The 20,729-nt window shown below is 41.8% G+C and overlaps 1 protein-coding gene across 8 annotated transcripts in view; it reads left to right on the forward strand.

Annotated features, from left to right (window-relative positions):
• Positions 1 to 7,588: 7,588 nt before the first annotated feature.
• SLC37A1 (solute carrier family 37 member 1) overlaps positions 7,589 to 20,729 on the forward strand; it is a 39,570-nt gene continuing 26,429 nt past the window's right edge. For 2 of the 8 annotated variants that reach the window (XM_035545900.2, XM_035545904.2), the window contains exons 1-8: positions 7,642 to 7,719; positions 8,260 to 8,322; positions 11,422 to 11,680; positions 13,328 to 13,409; positions 14,262 to 14,388; positions 16,374 to 16,452; positions 17,300 to 17,435; positions 18,954 to 19,030. In XM_035545900.2, coding sequence (XP_035401793.1) covers positions 11,625 to 11,680; positions 13,328 to 13,409; positions 14,262 to 14,388; positions 16,374 to 16,452; positions 17,300 to 17,435; positions 18,954 to 19,030 — 557 coding nt within the window. In that variant the 5' untranslated portion in view covers positions 7,642 to 7,719; positions 8,260 to 8,322; positions 11,422 to 11,624. Of the gene's footprint in view, positions 7,720 to 8,256; positions 8,323 to 11,421; positions 11,681 to 13,327; positions 13,410 to 14,261; positions 14,389 to 16,373; positions 16,453 to 17,299; positions 17,436 to 18,953; positions 19,031 to 20,729 lie in introns of all 8 variants that reach the window. The other 6 variants (XM_050709724.1, XM_050709721.1, XM_035545902.2 and 3 more) reach the window with 6 other exon arrangements.

Here is a 20,729-nt window from a genome sequence, read left to right on the forward strand (position 1 = left end):
AGATATGCCGTATATCCAAGTCATTTTGTTGTTTTTTACAGGTAAGAATCTAAAGAGCCAATATCAAGGTGTGTCACTTTTGTAGCATGTACATCTTCTTGTTTTCAGCTGAGCAAAGATGAAAAAAGCATCCTATTCTTAGCTAGTAGGAATCCAGTGGGCTCCCGAGTTAGCACTCTGTCATTAATTTGAGAGTGCTTTCTGTCTGAAATATTTAAGAGCACTGAAATTAAATTTTGTTAGCTGGCAGAGCATTACACAGCCATACATTTATTAACTCAAAATTGTGTGGTTGTTTTTCTTTCATCCACTTCCCCAGCATCTGACAGGGGAAGTCTGATTTGCATAATGGCTGCAGTGTTAATAAGTAACTGCAGAGTATGTAAATTACTACTCTAATTGCTTACCTCCTGCACAATTGGATATGAGTACACTTTCCCGAAGCACTGGCATTTTCTCCTTTATCACTCTTGATACCTAAGTTTCTTCTTTCACCTAAGGAAGGCTAAATGCCTTTATCTACAATCAGGTAATGTCTCTAACTACAAAAGCACTTACTTAGTCTGTGAGTGGCACATTAGTTGTAAGCAGACACTGTGACTCAGAGTTATAAGGGAAAATATGTTTGGGATGCATATAGAGGCGTGCCCTGTTCAACCCAATGACAGAAATAACCGGATGTGTGTTGTAGCTTCAAAGTTCACGTAGCCAAGGGGACAGCTGTGACACACACAGGAAGCAGGGACAAGCTGTCAAATACACTCCCCTTCACTGTCACTAAATGTTCTTGCTGGATGCATGGTTTCAGAGTCGTGAAGGAGGAAAGGATCTGAGGAAAAAAACAGTTCACTTGGCTTGGGAACCGGACAGGAGCTCTTTCTTTATAATTTCTCTAGAAATGGCAGATAGCACAAGCATCTGTATTTCAGGATCACACAGCTGACCTCAAGCATCATTTGAAGTTTTCTACAGCTAGCTGTTCTGTGAGGACAACTACAGCTTGTACAGATGCACATAATGACAAGGAGGGTATATTTTGTAGCCTCTGTTCTTCCAGCTGCATTTTGGTGTATTTCAATGTCAGATGAGAGTTAAGCTCTAAGTATGAAACTCTTGAAAGAAGGGCTACTTCCATCCTTATTTTCTTGTTCTTTTTCCTTTTCTGTCAAAAGACTGACATAATACTGTAAATGCTCTTAAGGTCCTGCTGATCTTGGACCACTGGAGAGGGAACTCCTGGGAAGAAAACCCCGAGGCTGTTGCTACCAGAGATGTTTGCAAACAGGGAGAGGCAGTGACACAGCAAAGCAAGAGGCTGAGACACAGGACTCCTGCCTATGGCAGGAGAGGACAGCCTTGGCTTTCCCTTTAACCTGCTTTGCAGTCCCCCCTTTGAATTTAGCCAGTCAGCCCCTGTGGGGAGGAATGGCCAAAATGCATGCTTAAGGCCTTGCTGTGCTCCTGCCTGTCTTTGGACTTTATTCTCTGTTAGGAGAGGGGAGACTTTGGGTGGTGCAGGGACTTGGGGAGGAAAATGCTGTTGTGCCAGGCCTGGCCTCAAGGGCTCAATTCCAACATGGGCTGAGCTATGAAACCACAATGAGCGTCAGAAATGACGGTATGTGTTACTTCTGATGTGGTAAAGGCAGCATGCTCATGGATTCATGCTGGGTGTGCTTCGTTTTTTCTGCCCACTGGGAGCTGCCTCTCCCACCCCCTGTCCCGCCAGGCATCCTTTCCCCACAGGCAAGAAGCGCACTGTCAGTCCGCTTTTCTCCACCCAGCCAGGGACATGGCTCCAGGGGCTCTTCATTTCAAATCCTGCCATCAGAATAAACAGGGAGAGTGGAGGTAGTTTCCTTGATTCAAAGGTTCCTGTCCTCGCTTTCCTACTGATAAATTGAGATTCTGAGGCCCATGCCTTGGGTGCTAAGTCACTTGGAGTTGTGCTCTGGGCTAAATTACAGCTGCAAGTGACAATTTATTTCTCTTGTTAGGGGAGGGGAGGCCCAGGCAAGATTATGGCTTTTGCCAGGTATTTAAAGAACAGAAATCTGTGGGGAAATGTTCTGTTATTCCATAAAATATGTTCATTTACATCCTTCTCCTTTTAAAAGCCAAAACCACAGTGTGGTATACGGCATGGTCAGTATCATCTACTTGCAGAGTGTAACCTGGAGTTGTCAGAAAAACTTAATGAAATCAGCTCTCTTCCTCCTGAAACTGCAATATAAAGCAGGTTGACTTCATCAGCCTTTCAGAGGAAAACTGTGGGATTAGGGAATTAAAATAATATCTTAAGGGGAATTCTTGTTCAGAATATACATTTCAGGTCTTTTTATTATTCTGCCGTATATACTATCAGACGCAATTAAAGAATTCAAAATATTCTGAACAGAATATTTTCTTAGGTTATGGGAGCAAAGAGTGGACAAAGTAGAATTTACTGTCACTAACTTCCATATATTTGTGTTTTGTTTTTTTTTTTTTTTTCCCTCCAAATCAGAATGAATCCAGATTCTGAACTGTCAAAATCCTTTGCAAAATGGGAACTTCTCTCCATACAGCTCTGTTTTAAGCCCTTTACAGGCAAAATGAAAGGTGCTTAGTTTGCTTGCATGCCAAGCAAAGATAGCCTCTTTTTGTGCTCATAAGCAAGCCAGAAAAACAAGTAAATGACCTTTCTAGCCACTCAGTTCACAATTGCCTCCTCCCACCCAGTACAAGTAACATTGGGATATCCTGAAAGCCAGATGATAAGGAAAGAAAAAGTTGTATGAAGGCTATTGTTGAAATACTGGCAGTACTTCTTTGTGTCCTGGCTAAAGTTAACCCTTCAGCTCCCTCCTGTAAAATGGCCAAGGAAGAGCGCGCTGTTGTATTTATACCCATATTTATACTGCCTCCCATTTCTCTGACCTTACTGCTAATTTTGAAGTATAGAGTACAATCTATTCTTCAGACATACGGGAAAATTTTCAAGTTTTTTTTTTTTTTCTTTCAGGTTTTCCTTTCCACTGATGTGGAATTGGGATGCATACATACCTCTGCTATTCCATTTAGGAAATTATTGCTAATATATTTTCCCAGGCCTTTTAAGACAGTCAGCACTACTACTTCTACCAAGAAAGCAGTTGGCATTTATGAGATAAAAAATAACTTTTGGTCAAGTACAAGAATAAAGCAGTGTTGATATTAAGTTTTTCACTGCAAATGAATTTATTTATTTAAGGAAACAAATAAAAACCAACCAACCAAACAAACAAAAATGTAACCGCAAACCTAAGCTTCTTATTTATGCCCAGTTTATAATGACATAAAGATAAAGCAGCCCAATTCTTTTTTTCCAAAACATCTGAAGTTCCAATCTGGTAACTCAGAATGAATTCAAAAGAGAAGAATGAAATGATTGAGGTAGATGGGACTATTTTGCTGCCTCCTCATTCCTGTCAGCTCAGATACCTTCATATTTTATCTTCTTATTCATGACTTGCAAGACAATTGCTTTAGTGTAGGCTCTACTCTAGTCTGCTTTCTATTATACCGTGGTATTTGCAACTGTTCTGGTATTTGATTTCTATTTCAAAATGCCACCGTCCTCCCTTCTCATATGACTACTCTCCAGTGATCCACAAGCAAAGAGAAGTGAAATCTATCAGTAGCCTACCTGCCTGGTTTAATCTGCTTGCTCCTCAGTAATTGTTTCTGTAGCTATTTCTTGCACTTCCACTCAGCCCTTTGGCCAATTTAGGAAGGGTAGAAATAAGCATAAAGTAACAAAAGAAACTCTCCTGTTTCCTGGTGGAAGCAGAATAAATTCTTCAAGATAAAATCCTCGAATAAATGTTTTTCTTTTGTAATCTTAGATGATCTATATCTTGGTTTGCATATTCCATTTATAATAAAACTGCTTGATTATATGTATTAATTCTGCATTGTCAGTACATTCTTGACCATTTATTTTCTGTGAGCAGGTGGCTGAAGGTACAATAGAGCTGTCTGGTCTCTAACCAGCAATCTTCCATCCTAACTACGGGGCCACAGATCCCCATAACAACAGGACATGTGCAGTAGATTTGACTGGGACTTCATCCAGTAGGTCCTACCCTAGTAGACACCCCTGTTGCTATAACTGCTTTTTTTACAGGTCCTTCTTTAGAAAATATGAGGTGATTTCACAGTTCCACCCTCCACCCCTCTGGAAAGCCCCCACAAGTGTCAAAGTAGCATCCTACCGGCAAGACTGACCTAATTTTTCTGATTCTGAACTGACAGGCAACTCTTGGGTTTCAAATAAATGCCATATTCCTAAATGTCTCCCGCAATCGCAGCAATATCTGTCTTTACCTAGGAGTCCTGGTGACAGTTCTACTGCCCCCTCCATGTTTTACTGGCTACAGATTTTCTTTGTAAGCAGCCTTTAGTACCCAGGTACTGACCTGATCTGGTCGGGGAAAAGGCTTTGCTGGCACCGTGGTCCTGTCTGCCCATCTCTTTTCCCGAAGACAACTCCTGGTGTTTCTCACTAGCTTCGTTGCAAGCTAGATGTGGTGATAAGTACCGGTCTGGAAACCGTGTAATCATACTATCGTGGCACTGTGCCAGAGCTAAAAATTCCCATCAGCAGGCAGGACACGCCGTGCCAACTCAGCTGTACAGCTCCCAGCCCGAAGCTGGCCTACCTCCAGTCCTTTCTGAGGATGGCTGCAACAGGGCTCTACCTGTCTGCTCCCGTCCATACAGACACATCCTTCACAGCCTCTTTCTTTTTTGTCTCTTTTGGGTATATATATATGTATATATATTTGTTTGCCAAAGCCTGATGGCAGGCTATATTTGGATTGCACTCGGCGTTGATGTGAATTGCTTATACAATATCCCAGCTGCTCTGTTGGGAAAACAAAGCATGCAAAACTAATAAAGGCAACTAAAAGCCATGATTATACCAGTCCAGGGAATTCTGCTACTTGTGTGGAATAAAGTCTAAGTAAATATTACTTTCTATATAGTAAAATGCTATCTAAAACCCATTATTATGTAAAGAAGTTATGAACTTTTTGGATCCCCTAAGACAAAGAGATCTCTCGGTGGCTATACAGATTAGCCTTTCCCATCTGTGCAACCAGGAATCATAAAATATGCTCATGCAATTTGCTGGAAAGAAAATAAATACATTAATCAGCTAAAGGATGCAATAATTTGTATTCAGACCTCAGTTCAGCCAGCATCACCTGTGCAGCAAACAAAAGACTGCTGACATCCATTGACTTCAAAGTGTTTTGCAAAGTCAGGACTGGAGATGTTAGAAGCACCACTCTTGTTCAGCAGAAATACAATCGAGCTGTCCACCAGGAAATTAGGTTATATTTTCAGAAAGAAGTGCCAGCAGAGGTATAAGTAAGCATCTGTCGGTGCATGTACCTTTATTTTTGTTTGGTTTGGCAGAAAAAAGCATGCCCTTCTCTATTTCTTTTGCTATGAATGTTGCCAGAGGCTTAGAAAGCCAAGCTGCTGCCACAATTGCTACCAATACAACTATTTACTGGACCATATCCTTCATTTGTGTTTTCTTCTAGAAAGAAACTGGCAAAATTCCCTTTCTGTTCTTTTCTGCAAGGCTCTAGATCATATATGCTATTTTAAATAATGTTTTTTGTGCATTGCTTTTTAACCACTCCCTCCATTTCTGTCTATCTCCAGCTGATGTCTGGCCCTGCTTTGCTGTTGCCCACCAGCACTCTGGTGCACAAGCAGCAGCACAAGCCTCCTGTCATTCCTTATATGCATGTTCTTACCCTTTTTTGCTGGCTTCTGTCAACTTTAGCTGCTGGTGACCAGTGCTGTCGCAGCAGAAAGCACCTGTGCCAAGTGTAGCAGCCAGCAGGACTGGGAGAGTACCTGTATTTTAATGGGAAATGCAGTTTCTACTTTAAGTAGGAAAAATATAAGTTTTTTTGTGTTGTTTGGCTTGTGCTTTTTGCAAGTTGCTTGTAATGGAAGACAGAAAGATACTTAAGCAAGGCTAAATTCTTTAAGGAACTAAATAGAGTCAAGCCAAAATAAATTTTAAAAATATGAGTATCTTGCATGATGATGATAGTTGCCATGATAATTTGAGGTGACTAGCCATGTATACAAACAAATGCACCATGATGGGTCTGACCTTCTCCGCTGTAAAGAGGTAAATCTTCATTTTGTGTGTGTGCTGATTGGAATAAATGTTGCCTGGATGCCTTCCTGTTCTGGTGCAAAGGTGCAGCGACATGATTCATGCACGTCGCTTCCTAGGGAGCGTTCACTTTCTATTTTTTTTCTCTGCTGAAGAGCTGTTACAGCAGAAATGACAAGCATCAGCATACCCAGATGTTCTGCTCTGGCTGTAATTACCCCGTCTAGACCTGATGCTAGCGTGTGCTGTTCCTCCTCAGGGAACAAATGCCCGCTTAGTAAGACAATGGCATTTCCATGACACACCTGCACAGAATTAGGAGGCCTGAAGTACTTCCTCGTCCGGTTCATGCACCATCATAGCGGGATGGTAAATGTGGAGGGCAACTATAGGCACTGACACCAAAACATTGGATGAAATCACGGTTTGCATTATTGTGCACGATGGTACACGCTGTGCTAATGCAAGTCTTTTTGATGCTGAGTAGCAAGCTTTTGCTTTTATCTCTGAATCAAGATCAGCTAATTAGAAGAATGATTGTAATCAAGAATATTAGCTTTTAAAGTAGGAACTTTGTAGCATTTGGGGGAGAAGAAGGGAAGTTGTTTTTTTTTTTTTGTATGTTTGTGTTGTTTCTTTTAACCTCAGATTCAGTACTTACAGATCACAGCTAGATAGCTGTGACCCTGAGCAGGATCCAACATCTGCTAGTGACAAGCTAGAAAGCAGCAGGCTGTGCAACACCCTTTGGCATTTGTGATGGTCCGGTGTAATCCCGAGAACCTGCACTCACTATTTTAAGGGAGAAAGGTTTGTTTGTTCAAAAGGAGAAATTGCAGGGAAGCGACCACTGTGGTTGCGTGGCAATAAGTGTTTGAAATGGGGGGCCTAGGTGGTGGGAATCAGTTTGGTTTACTGGCATTACTGGCATAGGCAGTGCAAGAGAGGGAAGGAGGGAAATAAATAATAAATAATGAGTGCCACGAGCAGGTTGCTTGTGCCAGGCAGGTGACACACTTTAAGGGACAAACTGTCATAGAGATGAATTAAGACCTGTACAAGGCAACCACGACTAACTTCTGGATGAAACTACCAGAGCAGGGGCGAGGTGGTTGTCACGACGAAGAAACACACCTGCAGCTGGAGAAGGCACATAAAATGGATGTTCCTCCGTACTTTCTCTCCCCCCCTCCTCAGACCAAATAACTAAATAAAGCGGCAGTTTCCCCGTCAGTCTCCAGAAGCACCCCCTTGCCCGGCCGTCTCGGCCTGGCCCCCAGGGGGCTCCTTTCCCCCTCAGGGCTCCGCGGGCCGCCGACCCCATGGCGTGGCCCGGAGCCGAGCCGGGCCGTGCCCGCCCTGCCGCCGCGGGGCGCTCTGCTCCCCCCGGCTCGGCTCGGCTCGGCTCGGCACGGCCCGGAGCGGCGGGGAGGGGCCCGGGCGGACCGGTCCCGCCGCGCAGCACCCGCGGCCGGGCGGCGCTCGGCAGCCTCGCCCGGCTGCTCTGGGCTCGGGCACGGAGCAGGAAGGCACCGGCAGGGCGGCGGAGGGTAGGCTCGGAGGGACCGGGAGGGACCGGGAGGGACCGGGGGGGGGGGTGCCGTGCACCTGCCGCGCCCCCCGGGGGCCGATCGGGAGGCGGCGCCCGGGCGCAGCCCGTTCCCCCGCCGTTCCTTTGTGCTCGTCCCGGCCCCGCCGCCTCGGCCTGCGGCCGGCATGAGGCAGGCCGGGCTCCCCGCCGCTCCGGGGCGGCCCCAGCTGCGGGGCCGGGCGCCGCGGGGCGACACCGGGCTTCGCCGCCTTCCCCGCCGGGGTTACACCGAAGGCGGGCGGCCGGGAGGGGCTGGCTGCAAGCCGCCAAGCCCAGCGGGTCGGGGTGGTGCTGGCTGAGGTGTGGGGTGTGAGGTCCAGCGTGCCGTGGGTCTGTGTGCCCCGCGGCCTCTGGAGCCCTTGTCCCGATGAGGACCTGAACGAGCAACGCGCTCCTGGCCTGGGAGCTTCGTGTGGTTCCTCCAGCACCCGAGCCAAGGCTTTTGCAGCGTTTCCAGTGGGAAAAGCCAGTCCCAAATGACCCTATTTTCGTGCAGCAGGGAGGGAGCTGCGCTTCGTGTGGTGCAGGGGGACGCCTGAAGGAACAGCGCGAAGTTTGGAAGGTAAATACACGCTCAAAGTATGGCAGTGTCACTCACACGTGGCAGTGCGGTAGGAGGAAGCGAAAGTACTTGCTTTCCATCAGGTAAAATGGTTACCGAAAATGAAAGGCCAGTTCAAGCGACTGAATTTTGTCCTCAGGCTTCATTAGCAAAACGGAAATATAAAGGACGCATTGGTAAACGGCCAGTTATTTGTTGTGGTGTATTAATGACATTTCCGAATAATAGCTTGTTTTTAAAATCTGATTCCATCCACAGCAGGATGTGTTCCTAATAACCCCTTCACAAGTTTTATTGCCATGAGTTTCTTTGCTTCGTCGTGGGAAGCGTAATTTGTCAATAAATGCACAACCTGCACGTCAGAGGAACTTGTGGAGTTACAGGGACAGAGATAAGGAGTTGACAATTAAACGAGAACTGCTCTCAGGACGTTGTAAGGCCAGCATCTGGGTCCCCGCCTGCAGAAGATAGGATGAAATCAGCCCCTGCCAAATAGAGTTAGGGTGTAGCTCTCGAAAGGCTGCTGATAGTCCAGCCTTCTGTGCTGGGGCCTCGTGACTGGATTTACAGTAAGGAGTTAGGACGTGGTTGGTGGTGGTGTGGGGTTCGTTTGTTTGGTTTTTTTTGGGGGGGGGTTGTTTGTTTTTAGAAAAAGCAGGAGGGGGTGTGAATATGTTCTGTGCAGCAGGTGCACAGCTGTGCTGCCTTCTGCGAACACTTAGTGATGAAACCTTTTGTAAGATGGGTGAAGTCTTTCTGTGACTGTTTACACTAAAGCTGTTAAATAGTAACCTGTTAAACAATTCCTTTTCTGTGATGGCGATTGCCTTATCCCATTATATTTAGAGGGAACCATTTGAAGAGACTTAGGACATCAGATTTTTTTTTTTTCTTTGCTAGCTTCTCACTTTTTTTTTCCCAGTAAATATTTCTGCCCCCTCACTTAGAGTAAGGTCACTTAAGGAATAGCTTTGGTATTTGAGTTAACTGAGAGAGAGGGGAGGTAGGGTTGGGATCCTGAAACAGGTGTGCTACGGGTGGAAGAAGCTGCTCTGTGGTGGCAGGTAGTGCCCACCTCTTTTTCCTCTTGCCTTTCTTCTCCCACTGGAGCTATCCAGAGCTTACTTCAACCAAACATGAAATTACTGAAAGGCATTTGTTAGTTTGAAATTCAGCTGATGTAACAGGTAGCCATTGCTGCGGTGCCACCTACAGTCCCTGTCTTTATGCTCCCGCTGCTTCAAATAGCAGTTTTGTGGCTGCAGAGTGAGTTCGCATCTTCTCTTGGATCAGCTGTTTCTCAGGGCAGGTTTGTGATAGATCAGCCATTAGGACCAGCACTGCATGTCTACAAGGCCTGGCACATAGGGAGGTGGGAAGCTATGTCTGGGCTTGGGCGAGGAGAGAAAGGTAGGGTTGCACTCTCCCTGGCCCCAGCAGCCTCAGAGAAGTGGTAGGAAACTCGTGGCAGGAGAGGTGAGAATGATTATGGGGTTTGCTGATTAATTGCACAGTCTGATTCAGGGCAGGGGGAGGAGGTGGAACATGCCAAACAAGATTAGCAAGTCTATTCACTTCCAGAGAAGGGAGATGTCAAGGACACTATGAAAAATTAAAGGTATGACAAAAATGTGTGTCTGCATAAGGGACCAGACCCTTGGGCTTTTGGTGAGGTGGTCTGTTATGTGAAGAGGTGGTAGTTTTCTCCCTCTCCCAAGGGAAAAGCCTGTGTGGATAGTGAAGTTTCCAAGTTGCCAGCTTTGACACAACGGAATCGTGTTTGGTGTTGTCAATCAGCTGGCTGAGGACAGAAAGTCAGCTTTGCTTTCTGTAATAGAGGAGAGGAGAGAGGCTCATTCATCTGCCTGTCATGTAACAGCCTCTAAAATTCCCAGGTTAGGACAGACCCTTAGTTTTGGCCAGCGTGTTGACTTCAGAGAAGGTTGGTTTCCCTTTAGCTCGCTTCCCCTTGTTTACCAAGGAAGCAGGTCCAGCTTCAGGCTCAGGAGCGTGGCAGTGGCTGGTGCTGGCTTGAAGCCCACTAGCTGTGCTGTCAGCGGAGTAGGGGGTTACGGTGCTGGTCCTGGTCAGGGAGGCTGCCGCTGATGGTCGTAGTCCTACCTAGTACGTCATTCATTCACCATCCTGCTGGGAGGGCTCTGCTGTTAGCACACAGGGAGACTCGGTTTGCTGGCATGGGTTGCAGGCACACCCTTTGCCCACATCGCCTTTTGTCGTCTTACTTGACAGCTGACTCAAAACTTGCTGCGAAATAACAGTGCAGCTAGTTTCTGTTGTAGTACCTGCAATAAAGGATACAGTGCGTTTTTGTTTCTGTTGAGGGGCTTTGGCTGGAGGTTGAAGAAACAGGAGGAACCTTACCACGTTTTAAACCAAACTGAATTAATGCTGCTGTGGTCTCACTGTTTCCCTGCATGTCACATCTGTATGCGAGCCTGCCTTCTCCTTTGTGTTGCCTGACCCCTGGGTGAGCTGGTGTAGAGAAGCTCAAGCAGGGAAACTTTTTGTTTGTTTTTCCAAGTTTGCTGACGATTTGGTGCTTTGTGCAGCACTGGTACTGGGACAGGGGAATCAGGCTGCAAGAGGGAGTGCCAGTCAAGTCTTGCTGGCAGCATTGTTCAGCTGCACCGGATCTCAGGCTGGAGGGTTCTCTGTTCTGGGCTGAAAACACTACAGTCACCTTTGTAGCAAATTTCAGCCTCATGAATGTTTCTGATGTGTTAAAATAGATCTTTCCAAGGTGGATAATTGCCTATTTGTACTCTTTTCTGGGACAAGAGCAGAGTGTTTTGATGTCAGCAGGCTTTGGAATCGTGTTCCTTATAAGTGCATCTTTTCCTTCTGCCCCTGCTCCTTTATCCTATGCTTACTTCTCAAAATAGATTATACATCATAAAATTCAGAAAAGGCTGCAGTTTATACTGGCTTAGAGTTCTCCGTTACACTTTTAGTATCTAGAAGGTTAGTTATGGTAATGGCTTCTATATGGAATAGGTCATTGCAGTTGAAATATTGTGATTAGAAAATTTTATAATACCTTGATGAGAACATTTACTTACCCGCTTTTCTTATTTACAGATCAGCAATTAACAGAAACCAGGTGAAAAACTGGCCACATAGTGACTGAACGTGTAAGAAAAGAATCTAAACGAGATCTTCCGAGTTTGTTAACAGCCTACAATTGCACAGCTCGGGGAGGATCTTTGTTACACATTCTGAAGAGCAGCTAACGTTTTCACAAGAGTGTAATCGTGTTGCCTAAGATTTGATACCAGCTGTAGATGGCTCAGCTTCCTCCTGGGATTCGCTTCATTACTTCATTTTCACGAGATCAGTGGTAAGTCTTGAAGTATGGTGCTGGTCTTTATTTTAGACGATATGGGTTTGTGTCTGGGGTAGATGATTCTGTTGCCTTGCTCTGTTTTTGCCTTTTCATCGCTGGGTATATACAGCAAAAAAATGTAGTCAGTTGTATAACAAATAAATATTGCTCACGTTTTACAAGTGTATGTCAAGTATGCTAGACAGTAAATCCTTTTATGCTTTCCTTTTCAAGTTGTGTATTTGAGGGGATAAATTTCATCATTCCGCTTTCAAACTCATAGTTGAGGGGGGTGCTCAAGATTAGCTTTCTTGTATTAACAAGAAGTACGTAGTCTTCCCCATAAATTGATGTGTGATACAGACCTTTAGAATTATGATCTTAGTTCTTGCTACTGTAATATTTTTTAAAAAATGCTTTTGAAAGTTAATCCTCGAAGGTGGATGACATTGGTTCTTGTTCTTTTGGAGAGAGAATACTGAGTCAGTTGTGTGTGAGTACCAAAAAAAAAAAAACCCACCAAAAAAAACAAATGAAGGACCAAGCAATCCCCATTGGAACAATTTATCACATGCTTTATTTAGTAGAGCAGCAAGGACAGAGTCATTGTGTTTTTATCACTCATGAAGATGCCTACAGTAATGGAAGTGAATAACCCAGCTCACAGGATAACTCACTTAACCCACCTTTTTTTTTTTTTTTTAGCATATTTGTGAGTATGCCTGAACTATAAGACAAAACACTTGTTACATAGAAGTTTATTAGGCAGAAAATGATTGAAGATTAATTAATAATTCGGGGCCATACTAAGTTATCAGATCTGTGTATGTATATATGCGGTTTTATTTGCAGATTTTTACATTAAGATCGAGGCTAGAAGGAGCCAGTAGATTTGCTCTGATCCCATTGTATTGTTAAAAGTAGAAATCCACAAAACACTCTCCTTAAACAACTGAAAAATAAGTGCTGCAGGTAGGGAATAGAATAGATCAGTTTGCTATCTTTGCCTAACCCTTGCAGTGGCAGGGAGTTTGAGATGCCCTTATAGTTCAGATGAACTGCAGGAAAAAAACAAGGGTGCCAGCAAGGTATGACGGAAAAAGTCCTTCCAATCCCAAAGCTGGATAATTATGTTCATGTGTTCCAGTACACACTGTCAGTGTCTGTCTGTACCTCAGTCTCTAGAAGTGGCTGATTTCTGTTGATACAGAGGAAGGCAAAAATAAAGCAAAAATCTGCAAAGCAGTAAAGAAAGAAAGAAATAATAATCCACGGGAGCTAAATTGATGACTCAGCCATCATTTATGTCTTAATTGTAGCAGAAACCTGGGTGAGACTGTGAAAAGTGAGATCTGACAGTGTGTTTAATGTTGAACTGCCTTTTAATAGCCCCCAAAGAAAGGTTGTAACCAAGGCAGATTAGCTCTGTAGTATATCACAAAACTCCTGTTCATACCTGTATATCACAGAACTCCCTTCCAAAGCCAGAGCAGATGTTTTAAATAAGTACTACTGCTAGGGTGGTTCTGGCTGTTAGAGAACATGAAAAAAGTTGTCTTAAACTGTTCCAAGGTTACAAATGACTTGTGTAACCTTTGTATGTACCAGCAGTAAAATACGAATAAAATCATTTTCAAATATGTATCCATTTTTATATTATAGGTATAGAGCCTTCATTTTCACTCTCACCTTCTTCTTGTATGCCAGCTTCCATTTATCAAGGAAACCTATCAGTATAGTTAAGGTAAGCAAGGTTGTGTCGTTGTTTAAACATCCTTTTGCTGTTATCAGAAGAGGAAGTAGTCTTCTTTTTCAGTGCTTTCTTTTGTGAAAGACAATGTTAACCTTTAACTTGGAATGGTTTTAAAGATGAAAACCTGATAAAGTTGGCACACAGTGACATTTACGTAATAAACGTCAGTGACACCACTCCTAACATACTGTTTGTACTTCTGTTCTTTGGGCTTAAGACTCGGAACAGCTATGCCTACACTTGAGACTATTCATGTGAATTAATCTAAACTGTAGGTATGTAAGAGTTTACAGGTTGACATTCTTATGTTTGAGAAAGGCTCTTGTAACTGATGAGTTAAATGTGATAAAATTCTACTGACATGTACAAGACTGTTCCAAGTGCTGTTGCTGCGCACTCCATGGGATTTCTTTTTTCCACTTCTGTTCCCAGTGAAGCTGGTGACAAAATATTATCTATACCTGTTGTTTTTTTTTTAATTTTATTCTAATCTCATGCATCTGTAACTTGCCAAACACAAATCAAATCCCCCAGGGTTGTTATATATAATTGATGAGTAAAAATGGGCAAAATAGCTTGATGTTAGTGACTAAATTTTGAAATCCTGCAGTGTCAGAAACACCAATTCAGTGTAGCATGTTACTAGCCAGGTGATCACTCTTAGATGTAATGGTGGCTTCACTCAGCAAAATACCAAGCAATTAATGACTTACATTTTACTGGTTTCAGTAGGTCTACATGAACCTGTGTCAAACCCAGAATTATTAAATTTGTTGCTCGATGGAGTTGAACAGGGTTCTGTCACAAGTGAATTTTCCATCTCAAATTTCCTTTCTGTATCAGGGAGAGCTGCATAAGCATTGTGCTGCTTCGCGTGAAGTTGAACTCAGCTCCTACAGAGAATATGCTGCCCAGATTCAGCCTGTCAAAAAGCCATCTAATGCATCTCAGTGCGGCTGGGAACCATTTGGTAAGGCGTTTTTTTTCCTTTTTTGTTCCATAACAACGTGCTGATATTAGTAATTAGATTATCTGTCTCGCTATTCTTCTTATGTGGAGGGATTCAGGAGATGTGTATTGGAGGGGCGTTTTTTCCAATGTTCTCATTAATTTTTCCAAAGCAAGTTAAGTCAAGACTTAATGTCTTGCCTGCTTAAACAACTGACATTATTTTACCTGTTAGAGCTTTGAGAAGGTTTTGGTAGAACACTTTTCAGTCAGGAAATGGGACTGTGTAGAGGTTTAGGTATGTCTTTAGAATGTCTATTAAGGAAGAAAAGGGGACAGAATAAAATAAATCATTATGATTTTCTTCTGCTTTAGTTCAAGGTCCAGCAGTCATTTAAATGAAATTACTTAGTGTTTATCTAAACTGGAACTTCTCAGAGTCTATCTCAGCTAGAGAGAATTTTTTTTTGCAATTTTAATGAAGAAAAATGTGGGACTCTATTGCAGAATAGAGTTGCTAACTTCCTGAACAGCTTATAAACCTGGCCTTTTACTTAAAAATATATATATATGTGAGTGTGTGTGTGTGTGTGTGTATATATATATATATATATATATATATATATATATATATATACACACACATACCTACTTACGAAGTAACTTCAAATTTCATTGTATTTGAATTTAACAGAGATTTTGAATCATTCCTTGACACTTTCATCTCTGCCAAGAACATCAGTGGAGTGGAATAGTCCATTCTTTCAGTGTGCTAGTCCGCTCCAGTCTATCTGGCAATCAGTAATCCATTCTAATTATTCTTTAATTATAAAATTAAAAAAAAAAAATCCCCCTCTTTTCCAGGGTAATTAGAAATCTGAGCTCTTGGTTTTCTGTGGACAGAATTCTATGTACTTACTGCCTTCTGCAAGGTAGTCAGTATATTGAAACGATGTAGTTCCACACGTTTCCAAATGCTCTGGGTTGCAGTAAAACTTGATTGCTGTTTCTTGCCTCTTGACCAAGGGGATACTGAGTTTGCTTGTCTAAACCGCTAGTTAGCTTTCTTAATTTTGAAAACTTCTGAGCTCATGTCCTTCTTTTTTCCATGAACACATGTGTTATTGCAAAGCTGCCCCTTGGGGTGTGCCCTAGACTTGTTCCTTCAGCTCTGTTTTTGAGGCAGCATAGCTGGCTAGCTGGTAGCACCACTGGAAGAGGAATGTTTTAATAACTTTGTCTTTATTCTCAAAGTCAGTGGAAATTGTGGCTCCTTGCAAATACACAAATTGTCTGTCTTGGTATGAGCTCAGGTCACTTGAGACTAGACTTGGTGTTTCTAATTGGGTGGAGTCCCGTCTGCTGCATCCCTGCCTCTTCCAAGTGCCGTTTGCTGTGATTATGTGATTATGGTCATTCCTTGTACAGAGCTGGAGTTTTTTTTTTGTTTTTTTTTTTTTAAACAATACTTCTATCACTGTGCTTTGTGAGAATTTGGAGAATGAAGTGTGAAAGACTAACCATTCTATAAACTGTATTAAGGTAACTCCTCAAAAAGCCTGTATGATGATGGATTTTTTTAAGCTGTTTTGGCTTTTAGGACACCACATATGAAACATGTTTCCACTGTGTTTTTAAGAATACCCTTTAAAGTTTAGTGCTTTGTTTTGTGTTGTTTTTTTTGTTTGTTTCGTCTAAGGAGCTGTAAGAAGAGGGCACCTTGTTAATAACTGATGTTTCTTCTAACTGCTGTAATGAATAGGGTGGAATTAAGAGTGGGCCTAGCAGTATTTTCCTAATACATTACAGATAAAAGCATAAATTGCAGAGTTGGTTTTCTGTTCTTATATGTATTTTGAATAATGCACGCTTAAGTCCCCTTTAAAAGTGTCCATTTAAAATTAAATGTCAATGCATGTTCACTAACTTTTTTTCTTATATTATGTAAAAATGGTTGGCAAGTTACTGGTATGTTTAGACTGATTTCTTTTGAAAATATATTCTTAGATAAGAATAACTACAAGCAGTTACTGGGAGCACTGGATTACTCATTCCTGTGTGCATATGCAATTGGAATGTACTTAAGGTAAATCTCTCTTGGAAAGCTTCTTTATCACTCACATAGGAGGCTGTACTGCTTCTGAGATGTTGTCCTTTCCAATTGTAAAGTTTCTGATGACGAGAATGAGAACTTGGATGTCATTCTTCCATCTCCTTGCTAGTTGCTGGGGAAAAAATGCAAAATCCTGAGTTCCCAGTGATACCTGCATACCTGTTGGTATGTAGAAAGATTTTTACCCCCATCTGACTGCCTTATGCAGAAATGCTTTCCAGCTTGCAGTCTAGCCTGTCTTCCTTCATGTTGCACTGCAGCTGGGATACGTCCCCAAACTTCATGTGTCCAACATGCACGTGTAGACAAAAGTGATTGTCCTGGCTTTCTTTGCAGTTGAAGGACAGTAGCAGACACCTCATAAAAATACATGAAAACCATCAAAAAGTTTACAATATTAATTCCCATTTAGAGATGCCGAATCTTTTTTATTTACTAAAAGTGGGACCTTCATAACCAAAGTCATTAGTAAGGGAGATAAGTCTCACTTTAAATGGGTTCAGATGTACTATGTTATGGATCATTTGGAAAATAATTCTCTAAATAGTCACTTCCAATGTGCTGCAGGTGAGTATCTCCCTGAAAGATGGTTGTGCAGATGTCAGCACTTGGCAGTTAATGAACATGAAATGCTTGCTCTTTTATTCTGACAAGTGCTAAAAAATGTTTATTTGCTTCTGCGAAGAAAAAAAGAAACTACCAGTAAAGTTTTTCCTTAACCTGAATTAAACAGCGCAAAATATTCTTTCTTCCTGAAAGCTTGGGGTGTGATCTCATTTTTAATTATAGCTTTTCTTTCTCTTCCCTTCCACATTTCAAGTGGGATAATAGGAGAACGGCTACCTATCCGGTACTATCTGACAGTTGGAATGCTTGCTAGCGGACTCTTCACTGCAATGTTTGGATTGGGTTATTTCTATAATATACATAACCTGTGGTTTTACATAATGGCCCAGGTAGGCACAATGTTACTTAAATACTCTGAGTTTCCATGGTGTTTTTTAGTGTTGTATTGTTTTTTTTCTTTTTTTCTTTTGAGTTGCAAATTGTGATTAGTGGTTAGATGGGAAGATGTAAAGGCTGGCGTACATTGTCGCTGATGACAGTCGGAAATGATTGAGTGGATCGCCCCAGGTTTTATTTCAAAAAAATGTTGGCTTTTTTTAATGGAAGAAATCTTTGAAAACTAATTAGTGTTTCAATCTGTGTCAAATTATTGATCAAATCTTTGCAAGCTTAAATGTGGGCGAGTTTTAAAACAAATGTATTTACTTCTGTCAGTCTGCCAAGACCTGAGTGACGCATCCTGGCTTTCTATGCAGGAAAATTACATTTATGCTGCTAATGATGAAGTCTCCTGCCTTCGCGTGGCTGAGAACAGGCAGCTACTGTAATGAAAGTTCATTGCGTGGGATTTTTCAGAGCACTTGTAGATCTAATCAGGCATCACACAAATATTTACCATTGATCTAAAATGGAATTTAGGTCGTGACCAGGACATGACTAGCGTTTCTGAGTCATTTTGAACAGGTCTGCACCTTGCACAGTTGCTTTCTTTGCATTATCTCAGTAGCACTTTCACAGCTGGCATGTTTGCATGGCATTGTGCGACGTGACATGCAGCGATACTAACTTGGGTCCTGAAAGCTTTAATAACCATTTCACTAAGTCACCTCTTTAACCATGTCACTGCCCCCAAGGCTCTTGGCTTATATGGTTTCCAAGACCAGAGCTAGCACCCTTAGGGTTTGTCTAAGTGTGCCTAACAATGCTGCACCACGTGATGTGGACAGTGAATCCTGTAATGCAAAGGACAGCCTCACACCACCAGCCTAACTGGTAAATGCTCATTGTACATGTGAATTATTATGCTGTCATCTTTGTGTTAATGTGTAATTCTAGATAGGGAGCTTTGTAGGAGTTGAGATGAGTTAGGATTTCCTTACGAACTTTGCAACATGCAGGCTGAAATAGTTCGCACTTCAGCCTGAATACAGTACGTTAAGTTTCTCCTCTCAGTTTATTTGCATATGTCTTTTAATCATTTTAAAACTAATGTTCAAAGTTGTCCAGTCTTCCCTAAAGCTTTCTTTTTTTCACTTTGATTGCAAACGTGCTTTGCCATATGTTCAAACCGAGCAAAGTCTGATATAGCTCTTATTATGAAGGGAATTGGCTTGTCTGTTCAGTTCTGTGAAATGTGTTTTTGGATAAGCGTGTGTTTTAATTTTTTTTGGTGTGTTTTACATCATAAAATAATTGAAAATATTTAGGTAGAGGGAAGAATATCTGTGAAATACTGTAACCTGTTTGTTTCTTGGAAAAGAATGCTTTTGAAACTCTCATACTAACTTTCTAAATTCGAAGCAGTTGCATAGGCTTTCTTTTCCCAGCACGGCACTCAGCAGGAGTTATGTAGGAACCTGACGTATTACAGGGTATGTTTGTTTATTATTATTTCTGTATACTTTCAGATAGCTAATGGGTTGGTGCAAACTACTGGCTGGCCAAGTGTCGTTACATGTATTGGCAACTGGTTTGGAAAAGGAAGGTAAATAATCTGTAATCCAGAGTTTCGGAAGTACAAATCAACGCATTTGTGGGCTGTAATATTATAGTCAGTTTAAGTATCTATCTATTGCTTCAGTGATTTGGGGGATAAAACAAGCAGTTAGGTGGGTCCTTGAGAGGAGTTATCTTTGTTATGCTGGTTAGCTTACATAGCAGTTTGAAATATTCTCTGTCATGTCAAGTGAGTGTTCTCTGGTGGCTCCTTAGTCTGATGTTTAATTTTTCAGAGGAAGTATTTTGGAATTGAATTGAGAAGAATTCTTGCAAATATTATCAATCTAAAACCACTTTTAAAAAGGCACAGTAACAGCCTTTATTATTACGGAATTTCCTGTGTTTTCATTTGTATTTCAAAGCAGTTGTTAGGCTATAGCTCTAAAAATATCTTCTTGTCTAATATCTTTTTCCTAACATACTTACAAAAACTTGAAATTTAATTTAAAAAGGAAAATAGGTTAAGTCAGCTGCCACATCTTTCTTTTTGTCACTTTCTTTAAGTCCATCTTTTTTTTTTTAATCCTAACTAGAGGTCACCCATAATGCTTGTTTTGTCATACCACGCAGAAACTTTCCATAAATTTTGTGAGGGCTGCATGCTGAATTCATTGTCTCTGATAATGGTTGATGCCTGTAGCATATAATAATGTTGCTGTAGTGGTGTCCATTGTAGATATCACCAAATGAACTTATTGTCAATCACTTCAACAGGAGGACATGAAAATTCAGTGTAAGCTTTCTATATAAAATCATGGGACAATTAAGAAAATATAGTCTCAAACTAGATTTCCGTAGTCCCTGCAGCCGTTTTGGTTACAAAATAGAATGATAACCGTCATAAAATACTGAACAAAATTATCAAGTTTGTGCAAAATAGACACATTCAGATTGTTTTGTGCAAAAGCAAAGGTCTGCATAATGGATTTTAGGAGTCTGGATAATGGATTGGTGGATAGGGCTCTGTTCTGAAAGTCAGTGAGCTGGTTCTCGTTTTCATATTGCTACGGATTCCTTGAAACATGAGCAGACCTCTTGGATCTTGTCTTCAGCCAAAGAAAAAGATTTGTTTTAGTTAAAATTAGTTTATTCCAGGTAAACTCTTGGGAAAACGGCCTTGCCTTCAGTAGGACTTAGAAGGATAAAAACTTCTAACTGCTGTGACTTCAGTAGGATTTTTGTGGTTTACATTAGTCCTGCTGCAGCTATTCTACAGCAGCTCTAATCTGGGATTTCCAGGCTGACAACAGTTTGGTATCTTTGAGCCAATCTTGTGCAGGTGTTACCTTCAACTAGTGCCTAGCAAGCCCAGGATGTGATCAGAAATCACTGAATTTGCTTTACCTGTCCTATACAGATAGTTTTCTTCGGTCTAACATATCCCCAAAGCATCAGATTACTTGTGCAATACGTCTACGGGACTTCCATTCACAGAAGCATCAGACTTAGCATGCACATGCTACGCAATGTTTGCATACATGTTTTTATCAAAGAAACTCTGTCCAGAAATATGGAATCACTAATGGTGCCTTTAAATGCCATTAAATGCAGGATGAACTCTGTCATGTACAGAGAAGTACTTAGAACACTTCTATTAATATTTAGGTGCTTTGAAACTGCCAGATGAAAGACTAGCATAAAGAAGTGCTTACTTACAGAACAGTAAGATTTCAAATATTTCACAG

The sequence above is a fragment of the Cygnus atratus genome, chromosome 1 (assembly GCF_013377495.2).
Source record: "Cygnus atratus isolate AKBS03 ecotype Queensland, Australia chromosome 1, CAtr_DNAZoo_HiC_assembly, whole genome shotgun sequence".
Taxonomy (NCBI): Eukaryota; Metazoa; Chordata; class Aves; order Anseriformes; family Anatidae; genus Cygnus; species Cygnus atratus.